General features: G+C 36.0%; 1 protein-coding gene across 1 annotated transcript in view; it reads left to right on the plus strand.

Annotated features, from left to right (window-relative positions):
* Positions 1-19502, plus strand: part of LOC106870569 (rhodopsin) — a 284561-nt gene extending 265059 nt beyond the window's left edge. Inside the window, exons 2-5 of the mRNA XM_052969782.2 lie at positions 2134-2267; positions 8115-8193; positions 14734-15321; positions 19117-19502. Of these exons, the coding sequence (XP_052825742.1) occupies positions 2134-2267; positions 8115-8193; positions 14734-15321; positions 19117-19387 (1072 nt within the window). The 3' untranslated portion in view covers positions 19388-19502. The remainder of the gene's footprint in view (positions 1-2133; positions 2268-8114; positions 8194-14733; positions 15322-19116) is intronic.
* The last annotated feature ends 929 nt before the right edge of the window (positions 19503-20431 follow it).

Raw genomic sequence — 20431 nt, forward strand, 5'->3', positions numbered from 1 at the left:
TTGTGATTAAATTTTTGAACAAAGAATATTTCTTCACAAAGAATATTTCTTCACAAAGAAAAAGAGAGCAAAAATTCAGTAATATCAACATTGATGTAAAAGTAAACTAAACCAGTGTCTTGTTTGTTAATAGCTCAACATAATTACAACTACTCAATATAATCGGTATGACAAACAGTAAATCTCCCTTTAATAAATGTGCACATTCTACACAAATAGTAATTGTTCTAAATCCTGGGTATGTTTATTAATGATTGTTTTTGCTGGATTTGATTCTATCTTTCGATGTTACGACAGATTGTAACAGGAAATCTTTGTTCTTCCACTGACAGCTGCGATCTTCGCGTAATTTGTGTAGATTATCTCTTAGGAAATCAGAACAGGCTCTGGTGTGGCAATAAGCCAGTGACCTTGTTAAAAAGAATTTATTAGGGACAGAGATAGAATTAATACCGAGAGATGTTATTTAAACGTTAATGTTCTGTTAGAGCAAACTCTACTGTGGTAGTTACTATGAGAAAAAACTCTGGAATCGGGAAGTGCTGTCAATGTCTTTGTTGTTGTTTAACTTTGAGTCATCCCTGATCAAAAAGAATTATGACAATTTCATATTTCTTATGTAAATGTAGTCACGAGCAAAGCTGCGTGGTTAAGTAGCTCACTTTGCAGCCATATGAGTTTGGGTTCAGTCCCACTGCGCGCCACCTTGGACAATTGTTTCCTACAATAGCGTAAGATCGACTAATGCTTTGTGGTAGACGGAAACTTGTTCTCTACGGCGAGCTGGCAGAAACGTAAGCACGCCGGGTGAAATGCTTAGCGGTTTTTCGTCTATCGTTACGTTCTGAGTTCAAATTCCGCCGAGGTCGACTTTGCCTTTTATACTTTCGGGGTCGATAAATTAAGTACCAGTTACGCACTGGGATCGATGTAATCGACTTAATCCCTTTGTCTGTCCTTGTTTGTCCCCTCCGTGTTTAGCCCCTTGTGGGCAATAAAGAAATAGGAAACTTGTTCTCTACCAAAAGTAGTTATTAATCTGTCAGCTTAATGTAAAGTTATTCTTATTGTATAAAATAACAACTTACACACACACACACACACACACACACACACACACACACGAGTGTGTGGTGTGTGTCTTTGTGTTCATGTTTGTTCCACCCAACTGCTGGACAACCAGTGATGGTTAGTTTACGTCCCCTTAATCTAGCGTCTTGGATCAGAGACCGATAGAACAAGTGCCAAAATTCAAAAATTTGTATTGGGCCCAATTTGTTCGACTTAACTATTTAGACGGTGCCCCAGCATGGCCGCACTCTAATAAAAGATAAAAGAGAGACGTTTTATAATAATAACAACAAATTATACACTCAAATATATGCAACACAAACATGAATACTATTATTCATCCCCACTTAAAAGCGAATGTTGTGTTAGAACACAGAAACTGCGATAGTTGCCATGAGAGAACCCCTCACATGAGCTTGTGATATATGTAAGCAGGAGGGCCGAAGTTACGTGGTAGCGAGTAACGTAAAGTAAGATGCCTTATGTGCGTCATAAAACCATATGAAAGATTCTTTCATGATGACTATCGCAGTATTTTGTGTTCTGACTCGACATTCTCTTTTAAGTTCCTCTATTCCTTTACTTGTTTCAGTCATTTGACTGCGGCCGGGCTGGATCACCACCTTTTTAGTCGAACAAATCGACCCCAGGAATTATACTTTGTATAAGCCTAGTACTTAATCTATCGGTTTCTTTTCGCCGAACCGCAAAGTTACAGGACGTAAACACACCAACATCGGTTGTCAAGCGATGATGGGAGGAAAAACATAGACACAAACACATATATATATATACGATGGGATTCTTTCAGCTTCCGTCTACCAAATCTACACAGAAGGATTTGGTCGGCGTGAGGCTACAGTAGAAGACACTTGGCTAAGGTGCCACGCAGTGGGACTGAACCTCGAACCATGTAGTTTGGAAGCAAGCTTCTTACCATGCAGCCATTCCTGAGCCTATAAATGGTGATAAATATTACCTTTTTGCTATTAATACCGCTTCTGTTCCTATTAATTATATGAATACAATTCACTTACCTTTGTCTTGTTTCTCTCTTTGCAGGTACAAGAGACTCCATACGTCGCCGAATATCATACTCGCGAGTCTTGCTTTCTCAGACACTATTATGTCTTCTATCGATATGTGTTTTGTGTCAGTTTCCAGTTTCTCTGGCCGCTGGGTGTTTGGTGTTGTTGGTAATATACATTTTATCTATCAGTTATATGATTGCCATCATAATGTAGTATTAAAGAAGAAAATATGTGCAGCAGAAATCGAAAAACCTACTTAACCCCGAATATAGTTTTATTGATTCATATAATTATTTAGATAACAAATTGAATAGCAAATATTTCCTATTATAAACTATATCTAGTTCAGGCATTTCCCCAAGGAGGTCATTGAAATTGTGTAACGATGTATAGCAGTGTGTAAATATGCAATACGGTACGACTACTAGTTTTGCTACGACAACTACTGCTACTATTGTTAATAATAATTTCTTTATCTTGCTGTTATGAAGATTTCTATTTAACAAAGGCTTCAAACTTTTGACGCAAGGCCAGTAATTTTGCGCGAAGGGAGATTGTCAGTTACCTCGACCCCAGTTTTCAACTGGTAATTATTATTTTATCGATCACGAAAGGGTGAAAGGCATAGTTGATACCAGTGGGATTTGAACTCAGAGCGTGAATAACTGGAAGAGGTGCTGCTAAGCATTTTGGTCGATGCGCTAACGATTTTTTAGCCCCCACCCCCAACATTAATATTGGTTTTAAATTCTGGCACAAAGCCAGCACGTGTGGGTGAGTGGGTAAACCGATTACATCGACCCCCAGTGTTCAACTGGTACTTATTTTATCGATCCCAAAAAATAAAAGGCAAAGCTGACCTCTAAGTCCTTCTTTTTCCGAGCGCAAAGTCTCTGTTTTTTGTCACAGCGCATATCTTTCTTGCAATTGTCGAACAGCTTACGCGAAATTCTGGTTTCAAATCGTGACACAAGGTCAGTCAATTCGGGGTAGGTGTAAGATGATTACAGTGTTCGACTGGTACTTATTTAATCGGCCCGAAAGGATGAAAGGCAATGTCAACCTCACTGAATTTGAACTCAAAACGTAAAGACGAACGAAATGCTGCTAAGCATTTTTCCGGCCACGAAATATTAATAGCATCAGTCTCACCGGTTTCGAAGTGCCTGAGTTTAAGTAGGGATATCCCCACAGACATTGCAAATTGGAGGAATTTGAACTCAGAACGTACCAGCAGATGAAATACCGCTAAGCATTCGCCCGGCGTGCTAACGTTTCTTATTTCTTTATTGCCCACAAGGGGCTAAACATAGAGGGGACAAACAGAGGGATTAAGTCGATTATATCGACCCCAGTGCATAACTGGTACTTATATAATCGACCCCGAAAAGATAAAAGTAAAATTCGACCTCGGTGGAATTTGAACTCAGAATGTAAAGACAGACGAAATAACGTTAAGCATTTCGTCCGGCGTGCTAACGTTTCTTCCAGCTCGCCGCCTACTAGATCTGGTCTATGAAAAAAAGCTGATGGTGTATCAGTATTTTCACAAGACGTAAATGAATATAACTGCGTTGTATAATTATAAAGTATAATTGTAGTGTTATCAAAGTAGAAACAAATGAAAACAAAATTGTGGTTTCTCATAAAGAAAACCTTGTCTTCTTACGATTTGTGAAATATGCGTGATTTTTGGTTGGCGTGTAGCATACATACTAATGCTATTAATACTGCTAAAACATCAAAAAAGAAATCTATGAAACAGATGCTAATATCCAGTTACTGTAGCAGATATTGGATAAGGGTAATTAAATTTTCTCAGAATATGACTCCGAACTTTTTGCAGCTAAGCTGTTCTTGCTCGAGAAAATAAAACTGAGATTGGAAGTAAGACATGTGCCAATTAAAGAGCGATTCCGGTGTCTCGCTGTGGGAGAACTACACCCTAAATTTAGATATATTCCAGTTATAAGCATCGAGTTCGGTCACATGATCAGAAATATCAATAAAAGATTCGAAGAGTCATTGACTTTTTAGCTTGGAGGAAAAATAGCTGTGATATTATTCTTGTTTCTTTTACTTGTCTCAGTCATTAGACTGCGGCCATGCCGGGGCACTACCTTAAATTTTTAGTCAAATGAATTGGCCCCAGTAGTTATGATTTTAAAAACCTGGTCTTTTTGTCGAACAGATACCTTTTATTGATTTAAACCACTTAGACATACAGCCATCGAAGCGACAAGAAGTTGGGTAGTCGAGAAGGACCTTCGCTCCTTTTATATACATACATACATACATACATACATACATACATACACACATACACATACATACATACATACATACATACATACATACATATATACATACATATATATCAATAATGATTAGCGCGTTTGGTTTTGTGAGCAAATGCCTAAGGGACAATCTGGAAAATCTTGGGTATTCAGAAAAAAGAAATCAACCAACGCATACTTTACGAATATAATCTGTAAGCGGAACAGTAAAAATATGCAAGAATTTTCTCAATTTCAGAATGCACTTTTATTATCTAAATTCCAATGATGGTGATTTGTACCTTTGTCAGATATCCGTTCCTTACTTAGAGGAAGGATTCGAATAATTAAACACACACACACACACACACACACACACACAACCACATGCATAAACGCAGTCACACACGCACACACATGCATACACGCACATGCATAGATTATATGCGTATATACACGTACGTGTATTTAAGACACTACTGTAATATGTCAATATCTTATGGTTGCACTGAGCATTTATTTAGCTTCAGTGAGTAAACAGCTTCCCGTTATTACATCGCTTCTGAAAACAAAGGTGTGTATAAAGATGCCTTAAGAGTTACTTTAGATAACAATTTAACGATTAGTCGTGTTTTCTCAGGCTTATCCCTTTCAAGACCAACGTCAAGAGTAAGTGATCATAAGGCGACGAGCTGGCAGAATCGTTAGCACGCCGGAGAAAATGCTTAGACGTATTCCTTTCGTCTTTACTATCAGGGTTCAAATTTCTGCCATAGTCGACTGTGCCTTTCACTTTTTCGGGGTTGATCAAATAAGTATCAGTCAAGCACAGAGATCGATGTAATCGACTTAACCCTTCGCCCAATATTTCAGGCCTTGTGCCCCATAGTAGATCGGAATAGTAAGCGATCGTTATGATTATTAAATTCTAATTGTTTATCCGAGCTGAAATTCTTCCCGACACCCTGCACAAACATAGAACGTTTATCTGTTTATGAAAAATTAGCTGTTGATTTTGTTGCGTTCAATGTTCCAGAGTTGTTGTTTTGCCTTCGTTTTTAAAGTTCAGCGAATATATGTACGTTCAAACGTTTTAACACTCATAGCAATACAGATATTTTTTAAGCCTAATTTGAACTGCTTTATGTAGTCTACTATTTTTTCATATGGTTGAGTGTATTTCTTGCTGCTATTTGTAGCCGCTTGATTCACAAAGTAGAGTGAATGCTAATTTTTATCGTATGGTGTTTAATTCTGGCCAAGACAGACAAAGAGACGAAGTGGAAGGTTCTTCGTTGATTCAAAGTTATTGCTTTTTTTTTAATCATGCTACTTTTGTTTATGTTTTTGCTGTGGCTGTTGTTTTTATACCCTCTCCATTAAAATCACAGTCAACAAATATACCCATACTCAGACAATCAAAAATCGCTATCAAATCTCCATCAAAAAGGTAAACGTAAAGCCCCACTTCGGTCACGAATGGCCTTAGGATTAAACCTAGAAATTTCATTCCAAGCGGTGAGTCTTAGCAAAGGTTTTTTTGGTGAAAGACTGTAGTCGCCCATGCATATCAGTCTGCCACCCCAACGTCATTCCAACGGGATGGCTATGGCCGATACAGCTTGGCACCAATGGCGTCGCAACTCATTTCTACAGCTGAGTGAACTGGAGCAACGTAAAATAAAGTGGGGTTTTTTTTTTTTTTGCTCAAAAATACAACACACACCCAGGTCCGGGAATTGAGCTCGCAACTCCACGATTGTAAGCCCGAGACTCTAACCACTGAGCTATGCTCCTGCATAATAAAAACAGCTGCCAAATCCCCATCAAATCATACGCTTCCGTCTTAAGAAAGATACATTGAAGAAATATAAACTCTGGTATACAGTAAGTTGAGGTGGTCACGGTTAGACCACTTTTGATCGTAGATATGCTCGATCAGAACTGAGTTAACAAAATGGTAATAGCAGTAACTTGTTAAAATCAGTTGTCTTCATAGTTATTAAACCGAATATACTTTTCTTTCTACTCTGGGCACAAGGACTGAAATTTGGGGAGAAGGGACAAGACGATGACATCACACTCAGTGTTCGACCCCGGAAGGATCAAAGGCAAAGTCGATCTCGCAGCATTTGAACTCAAAAAGACGGACGAAAGGCCGCTAAGCATTTTGTCTGGCATACTAACGACTCTGTCAGTTCACTGCCTTCATCAAGCCTGATATATTATCTCATATTAATTGCTGACAGGGATCCCCTATTTCGTTATGAAACCATAGTATATTTCCAAGTATATTAAAGGCTTATAAGTCACTACTGTATCCTACCTGTGTTAGCAGTGCGATTCAATCAGTTTTTAGGGTTAGTTCTATAGAAATTTTCTATAGAAATTAGAGCCAGCACCGAAAGTTATGACGTATAAAGACGTATCCGTATACAAAATGTCGCAACTTTCAGTCTTGGCTCTAATTTCTGTTAAAAAAATCTGTAGAGACAACTTTAAACAGTGATTATCTCGTACGTCACAGTCCGTCAAGCCTACAGAAAATGAAGTGTACTTTGGCCTTGAGGCATAAGGGTGTTAAGTAGATATATTCGTACTTATGAAAGTGATTGATGACGCCCCTCGCCCTCAAAAGTACGCCCCTGCGTCCAAATCACTTGTCACTTGTGACTCACGTGATAGTGCATTTTGAACATAGATTTACGTCCTCGATTCTAGATGCTTCGATGGTCCTCCTAGATAAGGATTTACCATCTAGCCTTCTTTACTGCTCGAACTGCACAAATAATACAAATTTTTCCTTCCTAGAAAATCACTGGATTCATTAGAATTTCGGAATGAAACGAGAGAATGCTAGTGTTTGGGCGAAGACAATTTGGTATCGCTGATTGGACATTCAGCCTCCTATGGCGACAGTACATTTAGGTACAAGAAGAAACCACACACACGCGCGCGCGAAGTACAATACAATAGCAGAAAGTTAGAGGGAGTGAAAGAGGAATAGGGAAAATCAATGTTACTAATAGGCGGCGCCAAAAGGACTGTTCCAAAACGTCTCATATCCTTAAAATTTATAATGTCAATTATTTCAGGTAGTTATAGGTCACTTTTACAAAACTAAACCGATGTTCTGTGTTGTTGCCAAATCTAATTGCACTTATTGATGTTAATTGGCTGTATAAAAGATATTCTTCGTAACCCATCCTATATCTCTTCTTTTTTTTCCTCTTCATCCTACGTCTAACATCGCTCGCTGATCCAGAGTCAGTTTTACATCACATTTATTTTATTTCTGTCAGTCTTTTCCTCTTTCAATATTTCTTTATCTATCTCCCATTCGATAGAAACAAGCCCTGGCATTTCTGCTTTTAATTTACAACTTTATATTTTCCTATGTTTTGTATTAACTCTTTTGTTCATTGTGATCTTTCTGCTTATTCTGTCATTTGTCCCTCTCCGTATTTACTCTTCTATGGAACTCTGTCCAAACTACTTTGGGCTTTCATTATATACCCCACTAAGATGAATTAATTTTTGTTTTCCATATGGCAGACGATAAAATATAGAGACGTCTTACAAACCAAAAAATTAAATAATCGAAAAATGACATTATTTTCTTCTTACCACAAATTAACATGAAACAATTTTTTATGCATATTTAATTGTATGATATTGATTATTTTTATGTTTCTGGCACAATCATTACAACTAGTGTATTACCATTCCTTTCAAGGTTGCAAAGCTTACGGCTTTATAGTATCGGTAGTGAGTATATTATCCATATGCTGTTTAACACTCATCGCTATCGACAGGTTAGTATGATATATTCTGCATGTATTCGAAAAGTTTACTAACATACTTAAATAAATACGTATAAAACTGTGTAGATATTAATTTTTTAAATATCAACATATAGAAAGCTATATATTTGCATGTATATATACGTATATATGTACGTATATATGCATCTAATTCTCTTCACTGTAAACATGTATTTGGATTTCATTTGTTGGTGAAATGATGGATGTTTATTTTGTAAACATGTAATTTAAACAAATCGGTAAATAAATATGCGTGTGGGAGTGTGTGTATGTGTGTGTGTGTGTGAGTGTGTGGTCACCAAACAGTGTAAAATTATCGACGGAACTCGAAGCGACCAAGCGAAACTACACAAAGAAGATTAGCACAATGCGTCATATCAGCTACTGAGAGAGACTGACAGAGTTAAGACTCTACTCCCTGGAGCAAAGGCGGGAAAGGTGTGCAGTAATATACATCTGGAAAATCCTCGAAAAATTGTACCAAACTTAGGTGTTGTCAGTTACATAAACAACAGGACGGGGCGCTACTGCGTAGTATCAAAAGCCCTGAAATTACCGTGACGACACAGAACCAGGTACTGCAACAGCTTGGGCTCCAAAGGCCCACAGCTCTTCAATATGCTCCCACAAAGCCTGAGAAACCTGCATGACGTGGATGTAGGCTTTTTCAAAACCAAACTGGATCGGATTCGATCAAGTGTTCCGGATGAACCTACTTCAAGGCAAGAAACACAGATGCGGGCAACAACTTCAAGCACCCTCATCCACCAAATGCCACACAATAAATGAGGTTTGGTGAAAGTGTAGCAAAGTAACTAAATTGATGACTTTTATGGGACTTCTTTCTATAAATTCACCACATATCACATACAAGTATTACCTTCATATCTTTGAAAAGTTACACCTGTAAACTACCAGCAAAATATGAAGAATCAACATTAGAAATTTTTTTTGAAACCTCCAAATTAAAGAACGAATCTACATTCAACTTTTTTACACACACACACACGCACACACACACACACACACACACACACACACACACACACACACACACACACACACACACACACATATATATATATATATATATATATATATATATATATATATATATATATATATAACAATATATATTAATGGTAACATGTTATGAAATTGGAAAGAAATTTTTGTCCCATTTCAACACGGGAAAGTAGTAGATGTGTTTCTAGTCTTAATTGGTAACTTTAATCAAGATATATTTCATCTCATTACTGATTACATAATTACATTTATTTGGCCAAATTTTTGCTCTGTCGAGCGTAAAATCTTTTGGCTTTTCATGCAAAGAAACACTCAGTATTATTTATAAGCTCTTCATAATTAATAAACTGTTTCCCCTCTAAATAATACTGCAATTATCTGAAAAGATGATACTCAGATGGGTTACAGTCGGGAGCGTCAAGAAGATAGGCAAAAATTCCATATTTAGTGCTATAATCTTTTCCTAAATGATTTGGGCAATATATAATTTTACATCGTCGTATAAGTGCAACAACTGTTGACGTCTAACAAATGATGAGCAGTTTTTCTGCAAATTTTTGTGCACGATTCCAATTGAAAACAATACTTCTCTTTAGCTTTTCTCAGTCTTAGACTTGTTCTTGTTTTTCTGGTAGGGATGGATCCTCCTTTTTCATTGGGTCCTAACCACTGTCTTTTTCCTTGGATAAGATCAGAGAGAGCCCACTTTCCAACACTTCTGATGCTTCTACTTCGGGAAAGGTTTCGTAACTAGTCTACACTTCAATGACGAATAAAAGACAACTCTTTGATTAAAATGACGAAAGACACTGTTAAGATACTTTTCCTAATTCATTTTTTTATGGCCAAAGTGTGAACTGAATTGAAGTGCTTTGCTAATTCTCGTACAGTTTGCTTTGAATTTCCCTCACCTTCAGTTTTTAGAATCTCGATATTGACAGAACACTGTCGCCAGGTTGGGGGAAGTCTGCGAGAGAAAAAATTCCCGAGTGAAACTGGAAAAGCCAACGTTGCCACTTAAGGCTTCATTTCCATAGGATGACTTTTTCTTGCTGCTTCCATTGCTGAAGAACCCCTTTTGAATTCATGCAGCATGCAAAGTCTGATAAGGGCCGGTTCTAAACTTATTTTAAACGGGTAAAATCAATACGAATTTAATCACTTTAGTATAATTAATCTACAAAGAAAGACAAGACTTGCAGCATAAAAGTAAATGCTTATTTTACCGTAAGTATTGAAAAGGTACCCTGAAAGTGATCATGTCAGAAAATGCGGCAGTATTTCCTTTCCAGCTTAATATATAATCTGTATAAATTACAAACGTAAATATGTATTGTGTGTGTTTGTATGTGTGTGTGAGTGTGTGTGGTGTTTGGTGTGTATGTGTATGTGTGTATATAGTATTAAAGAAGCGTGTACAATCGTAAACTATAATTTCAATGTAAATTTTATCAAAGTTTACTATATACAAGCACACATACTCACACAAACATTTCCCCACACATAAAAGATATTGCGCTGTAAGTAATCTTTCCACACTGGCCAACCTGACAGAGAAACAAAGAAGGAAAAGTATAATGACTGGTGGAATTTAGCCTATAAATACATATACGCACATATGTACGTATACATACATACATACATACATACATACATACATACATATATATATATATACGTACGTATGTATGTATGTACGTATGAATGCATGTAAGTATATGTATACATACACAGTAAAAATAGACGAATGATTTATTTGGTATTGCTACACTTGTTTCATTGAGAGTTTTTAATATGACGTAAATATAGTACAGTCAGGTATGCAGCATACACACACAAGATAATGCAATACATTAAACAACCCTCAACTCATCAGGCTTACCAAATAAACAAGCGAATCGTGACATGTTGATTAATCAACAGATCATCACGAAGAGGAATTTCTAATCAGAATTACCAACATTTAATAAATATAAAATGGTGGGACTACAATCAGTTAATTACAAGGGTGAATAACAGACTGAAGTAGTAAATTGAATAGTTAAAAGACATTTCTATCCTAAAGAAGTCATTAGACTTAGTAACTTTTCCAATAAAGGCTGGCACTGGCAGCACGGGCTTATATATCAGCAGAGATTAGGCGTGAAGCATTACATTTAACCCTATCCAACCATATTTTAAGACCGATGCCCACGTTGTTCTAAAAACCCATTAACTCTACTATATTTAATTAGGTACATCAAGGAGCGACAGTCACCTAATTCATCTAGGCTAAAGTGCTCTGATTCATTATTGCAGAACAAATAAACTAATAGAATATTAGCTTTAATATAAGGAGATCCAGCTAATTATAATTTAAGGAAAATAGCATAAGGAAAAATGCAGAGAATAGCGAAGGCCTCAACCAAGTTACAGAGGAGAGGAAGACAAAAGAGAGGAAGGAAAAGGGGGGGAAATAATTGAAATAAATAGATAGCTATTATCTAGTGTCAGTAATCATAACTTACAAATACTTAAATAGAAACAGAATAAGATAAAACAATGGTCAGCACATTGGTGGGAAGACAGCATTGGCATAAACAAATAAATGTGCATACTTGAGTAATGAAAATAGTTTAGGAAATAATCAGTGTCAACCTGGAGATATAAATGAGATCACTTAATCAACTGTAATAAAGTAACGATTTGAAAGCGAAATATTGGAGAAGGGAAAACAAAACCGATATTCCCACTGAGAACTGAAAAAGAACACGAAACTTAATGTTTCTATTAACTAATATTTTCAAATTTTACCGAAAATGATGCAAATCAACAAAAACCATATAGGTTCAGTATGTAGGTTATATCACAACTATAATGTTATAAATTATGGGAATTATTAAGAAAATGTTAGAATAATTTATATAATTTATTATGAATTATGTAAATTTATTATGAATTATGTACATGTTAAGAAGTGTTAAAAGTAGTTTATAGGATTATAACGAATTATAAAGAATTATAAAGACCACAACTAGAGAAGATGAAGCAAATACTGTAGAGTTATCGCCTGAGGCTTGAAGTAAATTAAATATGAAATTAACTTACATAAGATATAAATTATGTAAAATTACATTAACCAGTATCATTCTTAATAATCGTGGGCAAAAGTAGATTAGATATGAGTGGTTATATGTATTAATAGTATTAAGATACAAACGTAACCTAAATATAATCCATAAATTTTACCAGTGAATGAAATCTATATTGTAGGGTTATAGAAACGTATCTAGCACTCAGGGAAGATTTTATAGAATTGGTTTAAACTATAAGCTTTGCGGATGGAATGCGAGCATTTGATCCTTAATTCATTATTATTATTGTCGTTGTTGTTGTTGTTGTTATTATTATTATTATTATTATTATTATTATTATTATTATTATTATTATTACAACTACATTTTTTACTATGACTATTTTTCCTCGTCTTGCATGCACTTCTAGTGTACTTATTGGTCTTAATATGATCAGTTTCATTATCAATTTGTGCAATACCGTTGCTAATATCATTTTTACAATCATTGTTATCATTATTATTATTATTATTATTATTATTATTATTATTATTATTATTATTATTATTATTATCATTTGGCAAGCCTGATGAATTGAGAGTTACGTAACGTATTACATAACATTATGAATGTTGCACATACTGGATATCTAACTGTAGTGTTTATGTTACTATAAAAAACTCTTAATAAAATACTTGTATTCGTACAAGATAACCCATTCGTCAATTTTTATTGTTTTACGCTACGCTTAAGGTTCTATTTCATATTTGGATACTTTTGGATATTACTGGGGTTGCAGATTACCAAACAACAGCGAAGTTCCCTTCATCAATGCATTAGCGAATTGGATTACCTGTCTGATTTACATCATTCTGTTATTCGCCAATTGCGGTGTGCTTTTCTTTGATATGTCTTGATCCTTTATGGACCCTCTATAATCAAATGTACATATATATATATATATATAATTTTTTTCTGTGTTTGTATTGTCATACTCTATAAACTATTGGCTGTTACAAATGAGCAACTATCTTTCGGTGGTTTCGTCAAAAATTTTGTGTCGCTAATGTTATATCATTTGCATATCACACAACTAAAGTGATTAATACATTATTTACATTATTTACATTATTTACATTTGACGGATATTTGTCCTCATCTTGTTTGTTGTTAACACAACGTTTCGGCTGAAATGCCCTCCAACCTTCTTCAAGTATCTTGGGGAAATTTCGAACCTGGGTTCCCCAAGACACCTGAAGAAGGCTGGAAGGCATATCAGCCGAAGCGTTGTTGACAACAAACAAGATGAGGACAAATATCCGTCGAATGTAAATAATGTAAATAATGTAAATAATGTAAATAATGTACAGAATTTCTCATCTCTTAAATATAGAACTGTAAAGTGATTAATCTTCTAGATTATATTTTTAATATTTTCAACTGTTATTTGACAGAAGAATTCCCTAATCAGAACCATTTATCAACAACGCTTCGGCTGATATGCCTTCCAGCCTTCTTCAGGTGTCTTGGGGAACCCAGGTTCGAAATTTCCCCAAGATACTTGAAGAAGGTTGGAGGGCATTTCAGCCGAAACGTTGTGTTAACAACAAACAAGATGAGGACAAGTATCCGTCAAATGTAAATAATGTAAATAATGTAAATAATGTAAATAATGTACAGAATTTCTCATCTCTTAAATATAGAACTGTAAAGTGATTAATCTTCTAGATTATATTTTTAATATTTTCAACTGTTATTTGACAGAAGAATTCCCTAATCAGAACCATTTATCAGTTTAATGGAGAAGTCGGTAATTTTAGGCATCGCACGAAACCTGGCTTTTTGTCACACCGTAGAGCAGCAATGTGACGCACTGAATATGAAACTCGATCTTAGAATAGAATATGAAACTCGATCTTAAGAAGCAGGAAGCATTGAATTCATTGCAAAATGCTAATTTTTTAATGGCAAAAGTTCGATGCTCTAAAGCCATCTATACGCGGCTACGACGGTGAGGATTCCAGGTGAATCGAACTCACGACCTTGCGATTATGAGCCGAATACCCTAACCACAAAGCCACGTGCTTTCACATGAAATAATACTGTGTTTGTGTGTGTGTGTGTGTGTGTGCATGTCTGTGTTTGATAAGTGCGTGTCTATGCGTTTGATAAGTGTGTGAACGTGTGTGAGCGCGTTTCTTCGTGTGTGTATGAGTTTGTGCTTTTGACATGAATATAAACGTGTGCGTGAACGTGTGTGTGTGTGTGTGTGTGTCTTTGTGTGTGTCCCATCCTCTGCTAATTTACGTTAAGCAAAGGCAGTACTTTTCAAAGTAACAACGTAATATTTCTTTCATTTTGTTTCGTTTTTTTTTTTTGTTTTTTGTTCTTTTCGTAAACCCTGAACTCTTATTTGTACTAATTAATCAACACCTTTCTCTGTTCATTGCAGGTATGTTGTAATTGTGAAAGGCTGGGTGAATTATCGAAGTTCGAGAAAAAAATCAGCTTTTGTGTCTATTCTTATTGCTTGGATATACACACTAGCATGGTGCATATGTCCTTTATTCGGATGGGGCGACTACATCCTTGAAGGCATAGGATCATCTTGCACCTTCGACTACATCACGCGGACACCACAAAACAGATCATATATGTTATGCTTGAATATTTTTGTCTTCTTTCTCCCTATTGTTATTATCCTCATTTGTTACATTAACATTATTATAGCAATGTACAAACACAAAAAAGACATGCAAAACATTGCGGCTGGTTCACGCAAGCGACAGGGAAACAAAATGAGCGTTGAACTCAAAACTGTGCGGTCATTGGCTGCAGCCATTATTCTCTTCTGCGCTGGTTGGATGCCTTATTCAGTATTATCTTTAATAGCTCAGTTTGGAAACACAGATATCATTACAAGAGCATCGACCGGTTATCCAGGAATTGCAGCAAAATGCATAACGTGTGCAAATCCCTTCTTCTACGCATTAAGTAATCCAATATTTCTTAAAAGACTTAAAATTTTTATATTCTGTGGGTAAGTACTTTGTTTTTTTTATTGCAATATTTACTATTTTGCATTTTAAAATTCTTTCTTTATCTTTCAGAGGTTTAGAAAGAGAATCTCGTTACATCACTATTAATTCACCCGTTGATAGTTGATTTAATTTAGGATAAAATAAGTGAAGATTGATGAAAGGATATTTACCGCAACAAGAACAGAATTCTATTTCTAGGGTGATATGAGTAATCTAGCAAAATATAGCGATCAACTCAGCTTGGTTGCTGGGAACGTTTTTCTTGCGATTTGTCTTCATGTCAAATCACTGGTATTAATTGAGTAAAACAAAACGAGAAAAAAACTTAGGGATCCAACAACATACGACAGCGAGAATGAAATATGTACTGAAAAAGGACAAACAATAATAATAATAATAATAATAACCCTTTCTACTATAGGCACTTGGCCTGAATTTTGTGGGGAGGGGGACAGTCGATCACATCGACCCCAGTGCGTAACTGGTAGTTATTTAATCGACCCCGAAAGGATGAAAGTCAAAGTGGATCCCGGCGGAATTTGAACTCAGAATATAGCGACGGGCGAAATACTGCTAAGCATTTCGTCCAGCGTGCTAACGATTCTGCCAGCTCGCCGCCTTAGTAGTAGTAGTAGTAATAATAATAATAATAATAATAATAATAATAATAATAATAATAATAATAATAATAATAATAATAATAATAACTGCTCTGATGCAGCATCATGCAGTGGCTCTCGTGGTTTCTGATCTTAATTGATTGGAATTGTTTACATGTACATGTTTTGTCTTGGTGCAACAGATGCGCTGCAGCAAATATTCTGCTCATCACCGGAGATGTGCTTGTCCGTTGCTTGACTCTAACCACTTGAGCATGTTTCTTAGAGGCATCTCTGATCATGAGTAGGAGTTGTGGGGGAGTATCATAGCAACGTTTTAAGAGGAATTATTTGGGGTTCGAATAATTCACCTCTGGAAACATGAGTGTTTCATCGTCCTTAAACCTTTTTTAGGGATCTTTTGAATGGGATAGGCTACTTGACCAGAAGAAAATTCTAACTGGTCCCCCACCTGCAAGATGATGTACTGTTTTCTTGATATGACGTAACGGTGTCACGCATATATGGTTGTGATGCATACACCAGGTGTACCCTTATCAGACGGGTCGTCATGTGGAGCATACTGGGCTTCATATATTTGTACTCCAGCGTCACTTTGATGGCAGGTACCCGCTCAATAATAATAATAATAATAATAATAATAATAATAATAATAATAATAATAATAATAATAAGGCCAGACATCATACTGAATGACTTCAGACAAAAATCATGCCTCCTCATTGATATGACTGTCCCAATCGATATAAACGTATCTGTCAAGACCTACCAAAAACTGAGCAAATATAAAGATCTTGAAATAGAAATTAGCAAAATGTGGAATCTGAAGACGAAAACAATACCTATTGTCATAGGTGCCCTGGGAATGACAGCGAAACGGGCTGATTACTACCTAGCTCAGATACCAGGAAACCCCAAAATGGCTGAAGTTCAAAAGATAGTGCTCATGGGAACTGCCCATATCCTACGTAAAATACTGTCTATGGGATCTCAAATTTTAAAACAAACACATAATTTTCTTATGGTTTCTTAAACATTCACTAGAACAAAACTGTACAAATCCAAATATATGGTACCCTAGGCATAACACCTACATGAACTTCTAACTTGTTGTCTCTTGAGGTCTCTGGGTGAGACTTGGATCCAACTTGTACAAATGCAAAACAAAAGTCAAACATAAAATAATAATAATAATAATAATGATAATAATAATGGGACTTCCCCGTACATACCGACAAAACTATAAAAGCTAATACACCGGATATTATTATAAAAGATGAGACAAAGAAGAAGTGTTTATTAATTGACATGTGTATTCCTTGCGATCATAATATAGCGGCGGAAGAATTTAACAAGATCAGTAAATATAAAGACTTGCTAATAGAAATTGAAAAAATGTGGCACCTCAAGGCGACTACCGTACCAGTGATTGTAGGATCTCTAGGAATGATTAAAAAAAGGTACTGAAACCTATTTGAAAATGATACCAGGCTTACAGGAAGTGCAAAAGATCGTGTTAACTGGAACGACTCATGTACTGAGAAGAGCATTATCGCTGTGAAAACAACATCCATTCATGAATCTATTTATTTATTAATTTTTTTAAATACATATTTTACCTGTGAATTTGCGTGTGTAAACTGGGAATGCATACAATGAGCTTCTCTGCCCTAGGTGTACGGAAACCACTCGGTGAGAGATGGAAGAAAATTTGAAGAAAGAAGAAAAAAACAATAATGATAATGTGAAATCGCATGGCTCAGTGGTTAGAGCGTCGAGCTTACAATCGTGAAGTTGTGAGTTCGATTCGCGGACTGGGCTGCATGTTGTGTTCTTGAGCAAGACACTTTATTTCACATTGCTCCAGTTCACTCAGCTGTAGAAATGAGTTGCGACGTCACTGGTGCCAAGCTGTATCGGCCTTTGCCTTTCCCTTTGCCTTTCCCTTTGCCTTTCCCTTTCCCTTGGATAACATTGGTGGCGTGGAGAGGGAAGGCTGGTATGCATGGGCGACTGCTGGCCTTCCACAAACAACCTTTCCCGGACTTGTGTCTCGGAGGGTAACTTTCTAGATGCAATCTCATCGTCAGTCATGACCGAAGCGGGTCCTCAGAATAATAATATGAGCCTAAATATATTCAATCCAATTTAAATAGCTTGGAATGGACTTGAAGAATTTGATGAAATTAAATGCTTAAAAGAACAACGGAAGTTAGATTAAGGAAAATGGTAAAAATTGTAAAAAAAAAAAAAACCTGATCGCTGCTGCTGCTGAAGCTAATTGGAAATCTTAGACTTCGTTTGGGAAAAATAAAAACAAAGAATAATAACAAGAAGCATGCGGAAAAATTGCTTTTTAAGAGCAATAATAATTCGAACGGTATTCTATGGGTGGGCACCAATTGTGGATGTTAGATACTGAAAGGTAATGTTATAAAGATATGTTTAGTATTCTAGAGCATGGAAGTAAGGGAGAAATTCTTGGGAATTCTGCCAACCATGGAACTCATCTTTAAATTGTTAAAAGATTCAAAATAAAATGACAGCCTACATACAACGTAGACGGTAAGAAATTGCTCCCCAGCTACATGGTCCCGGCTTCGATCCTACAGCGTGGCACCTATAGCTCGTGTCTTTACTATAGTCACGTGCCGACCAAAGACTTGTGAGTGGATTTGATAGACAGAAACTGAAAGAAGCCTGTGTTTTACGCGCGTGTGTATGCGTGTGCGTGTTTGTGTGTGTGCGTGCGCGTGTTTGTCTCCCACTACCGCTTGGCAAGCGTGTTATGGTTTTTTACGTCCCTGCAACTAGTGGATAAACCTGAGAAACCGATAGTACCAATTTTTAAAATATACTCGTTTCAATTTGCTCGCCCCAACACTTGAAGGCGGTGTCCTAGGGGGACCGCAGTCCAATGACTGAAACAAATAAAAGATGTATCCTTCCAGCTTATCCTCCATAGTTTCTATCGCTTCCTGCACTGTATGCTGTACTTTTCTTACTTTTCACATTTTATAATTTTCTCGCTTATTCAGTATAGTCAATTACTTCCCTCTTAGTATTTTATATTCTTGCTTATTCAATATCTTTTTTCCAACATCGTCTGATATATCTTATACTCATTCAATTCCATTTTTCAAAATTTAAAGCAATATATATTCTCTTTTGCAGAGACGAGAAAGCTAGCAGAAGAGTGAGTTCATTCCAGACAAGCAAATCGTGGATAGATAAAGATACTCAAATGAAAAATTGTCAGGCATTTAGCAGCGTCAGTGGAGATGCCAGCGGCGAAGTTGAAACTCCACAAACAGAAGAAGAGGCCAAAAAACAACTGCAGCAAAACACTGATTCCTTAAACAATACGAAGCAAGAAACGATAGAATTTACTGCAATGGGAGAAGCAAAAGACGAAAATCCCGATAAGGAATCGGAGACAGTCTAAAGTGTATAGAAATGTTTTGAAGTTTTCAGTTATGTTCAGAAATGGAAGGAAAATGGTTTCTTGCAGGAATAGGTTTCTGCAGAGCAGATATGAAGCAATGAATTAAAGAAAGAAAAAAATGCTTAAACGTATATACATGGATATGTATGAATAGACACACAGATACATGCATTGACTATATGAATGCATACTACAACACACAAGCATACGAAAGATACAAACCGTACAAACATGCATGCAGGCATACATGTGTACGTACGTATCTACATTCACACACACACACACACACACACACAAACACACACATGTATACATACAGATACATACAAGCAGACAGACATGGACACACATGCACACACACACACACATACCCACACGCACATATATGTCTGTGTGAATAAATGTATGTATGTACGCGTGTGTGTGTGTGTGTGTATAAATATATATATATATATATATATATATATATATATATATATATATATATATATATATATATATATATATATATATATATATATATATATATATATATACATACATATCCATATGTGCATGTGTGTGTATCCATTTGTATATACGTATACATGTCTATATATATATATATATATATATATATGTACGTATACATGCTTATATATATATATATATATATATATATATATATATATATATATATATACATACATACATACGAAGTTTGTTTAGCGGGTGCAAAATAAAATAGAGTTCTTCAGGGGTATGCTCAAAGGGATTTCATTGCCCCACCAAAATTTTGCGAAAGGGGTGTGGTGGGGTGTTTGCAACCCCTTGTTCCAGGGCCTATATATATATATGCGTGTGTATATGTGTGTGTGTGTGGTATATATATCATAATTTTGAACAAACAGTAAGTTGTCATTTTAGTACTCGGAGTTCCAAATGTCGGAGCGAAAAGCTCCGTAGCATTCTCGTAGGTTATTAATGGCCGACGAAAATGTAACGTTGCTCCTCGCTCCGAAATTCGTAACTCCGAGTACTATAACGACAACCTCTTACTGTTTG

Source organism: Octopus bimaculoides, chromosome 7 (assembly GCF_046866305.1).
Source record: "Octopus bimaculoides isolate indiv1 chromosome 7, ASM4686630v1, whole genome shotgun sequence".
In the NCBI taxonomy this organism is placed as follows: domain Eukaryota; kingdom Metazoa; phylum Mollusca; class Cephalopoda; order Octopoda; family Octopodidae; genus Octopus; species Octopus bimaculoides.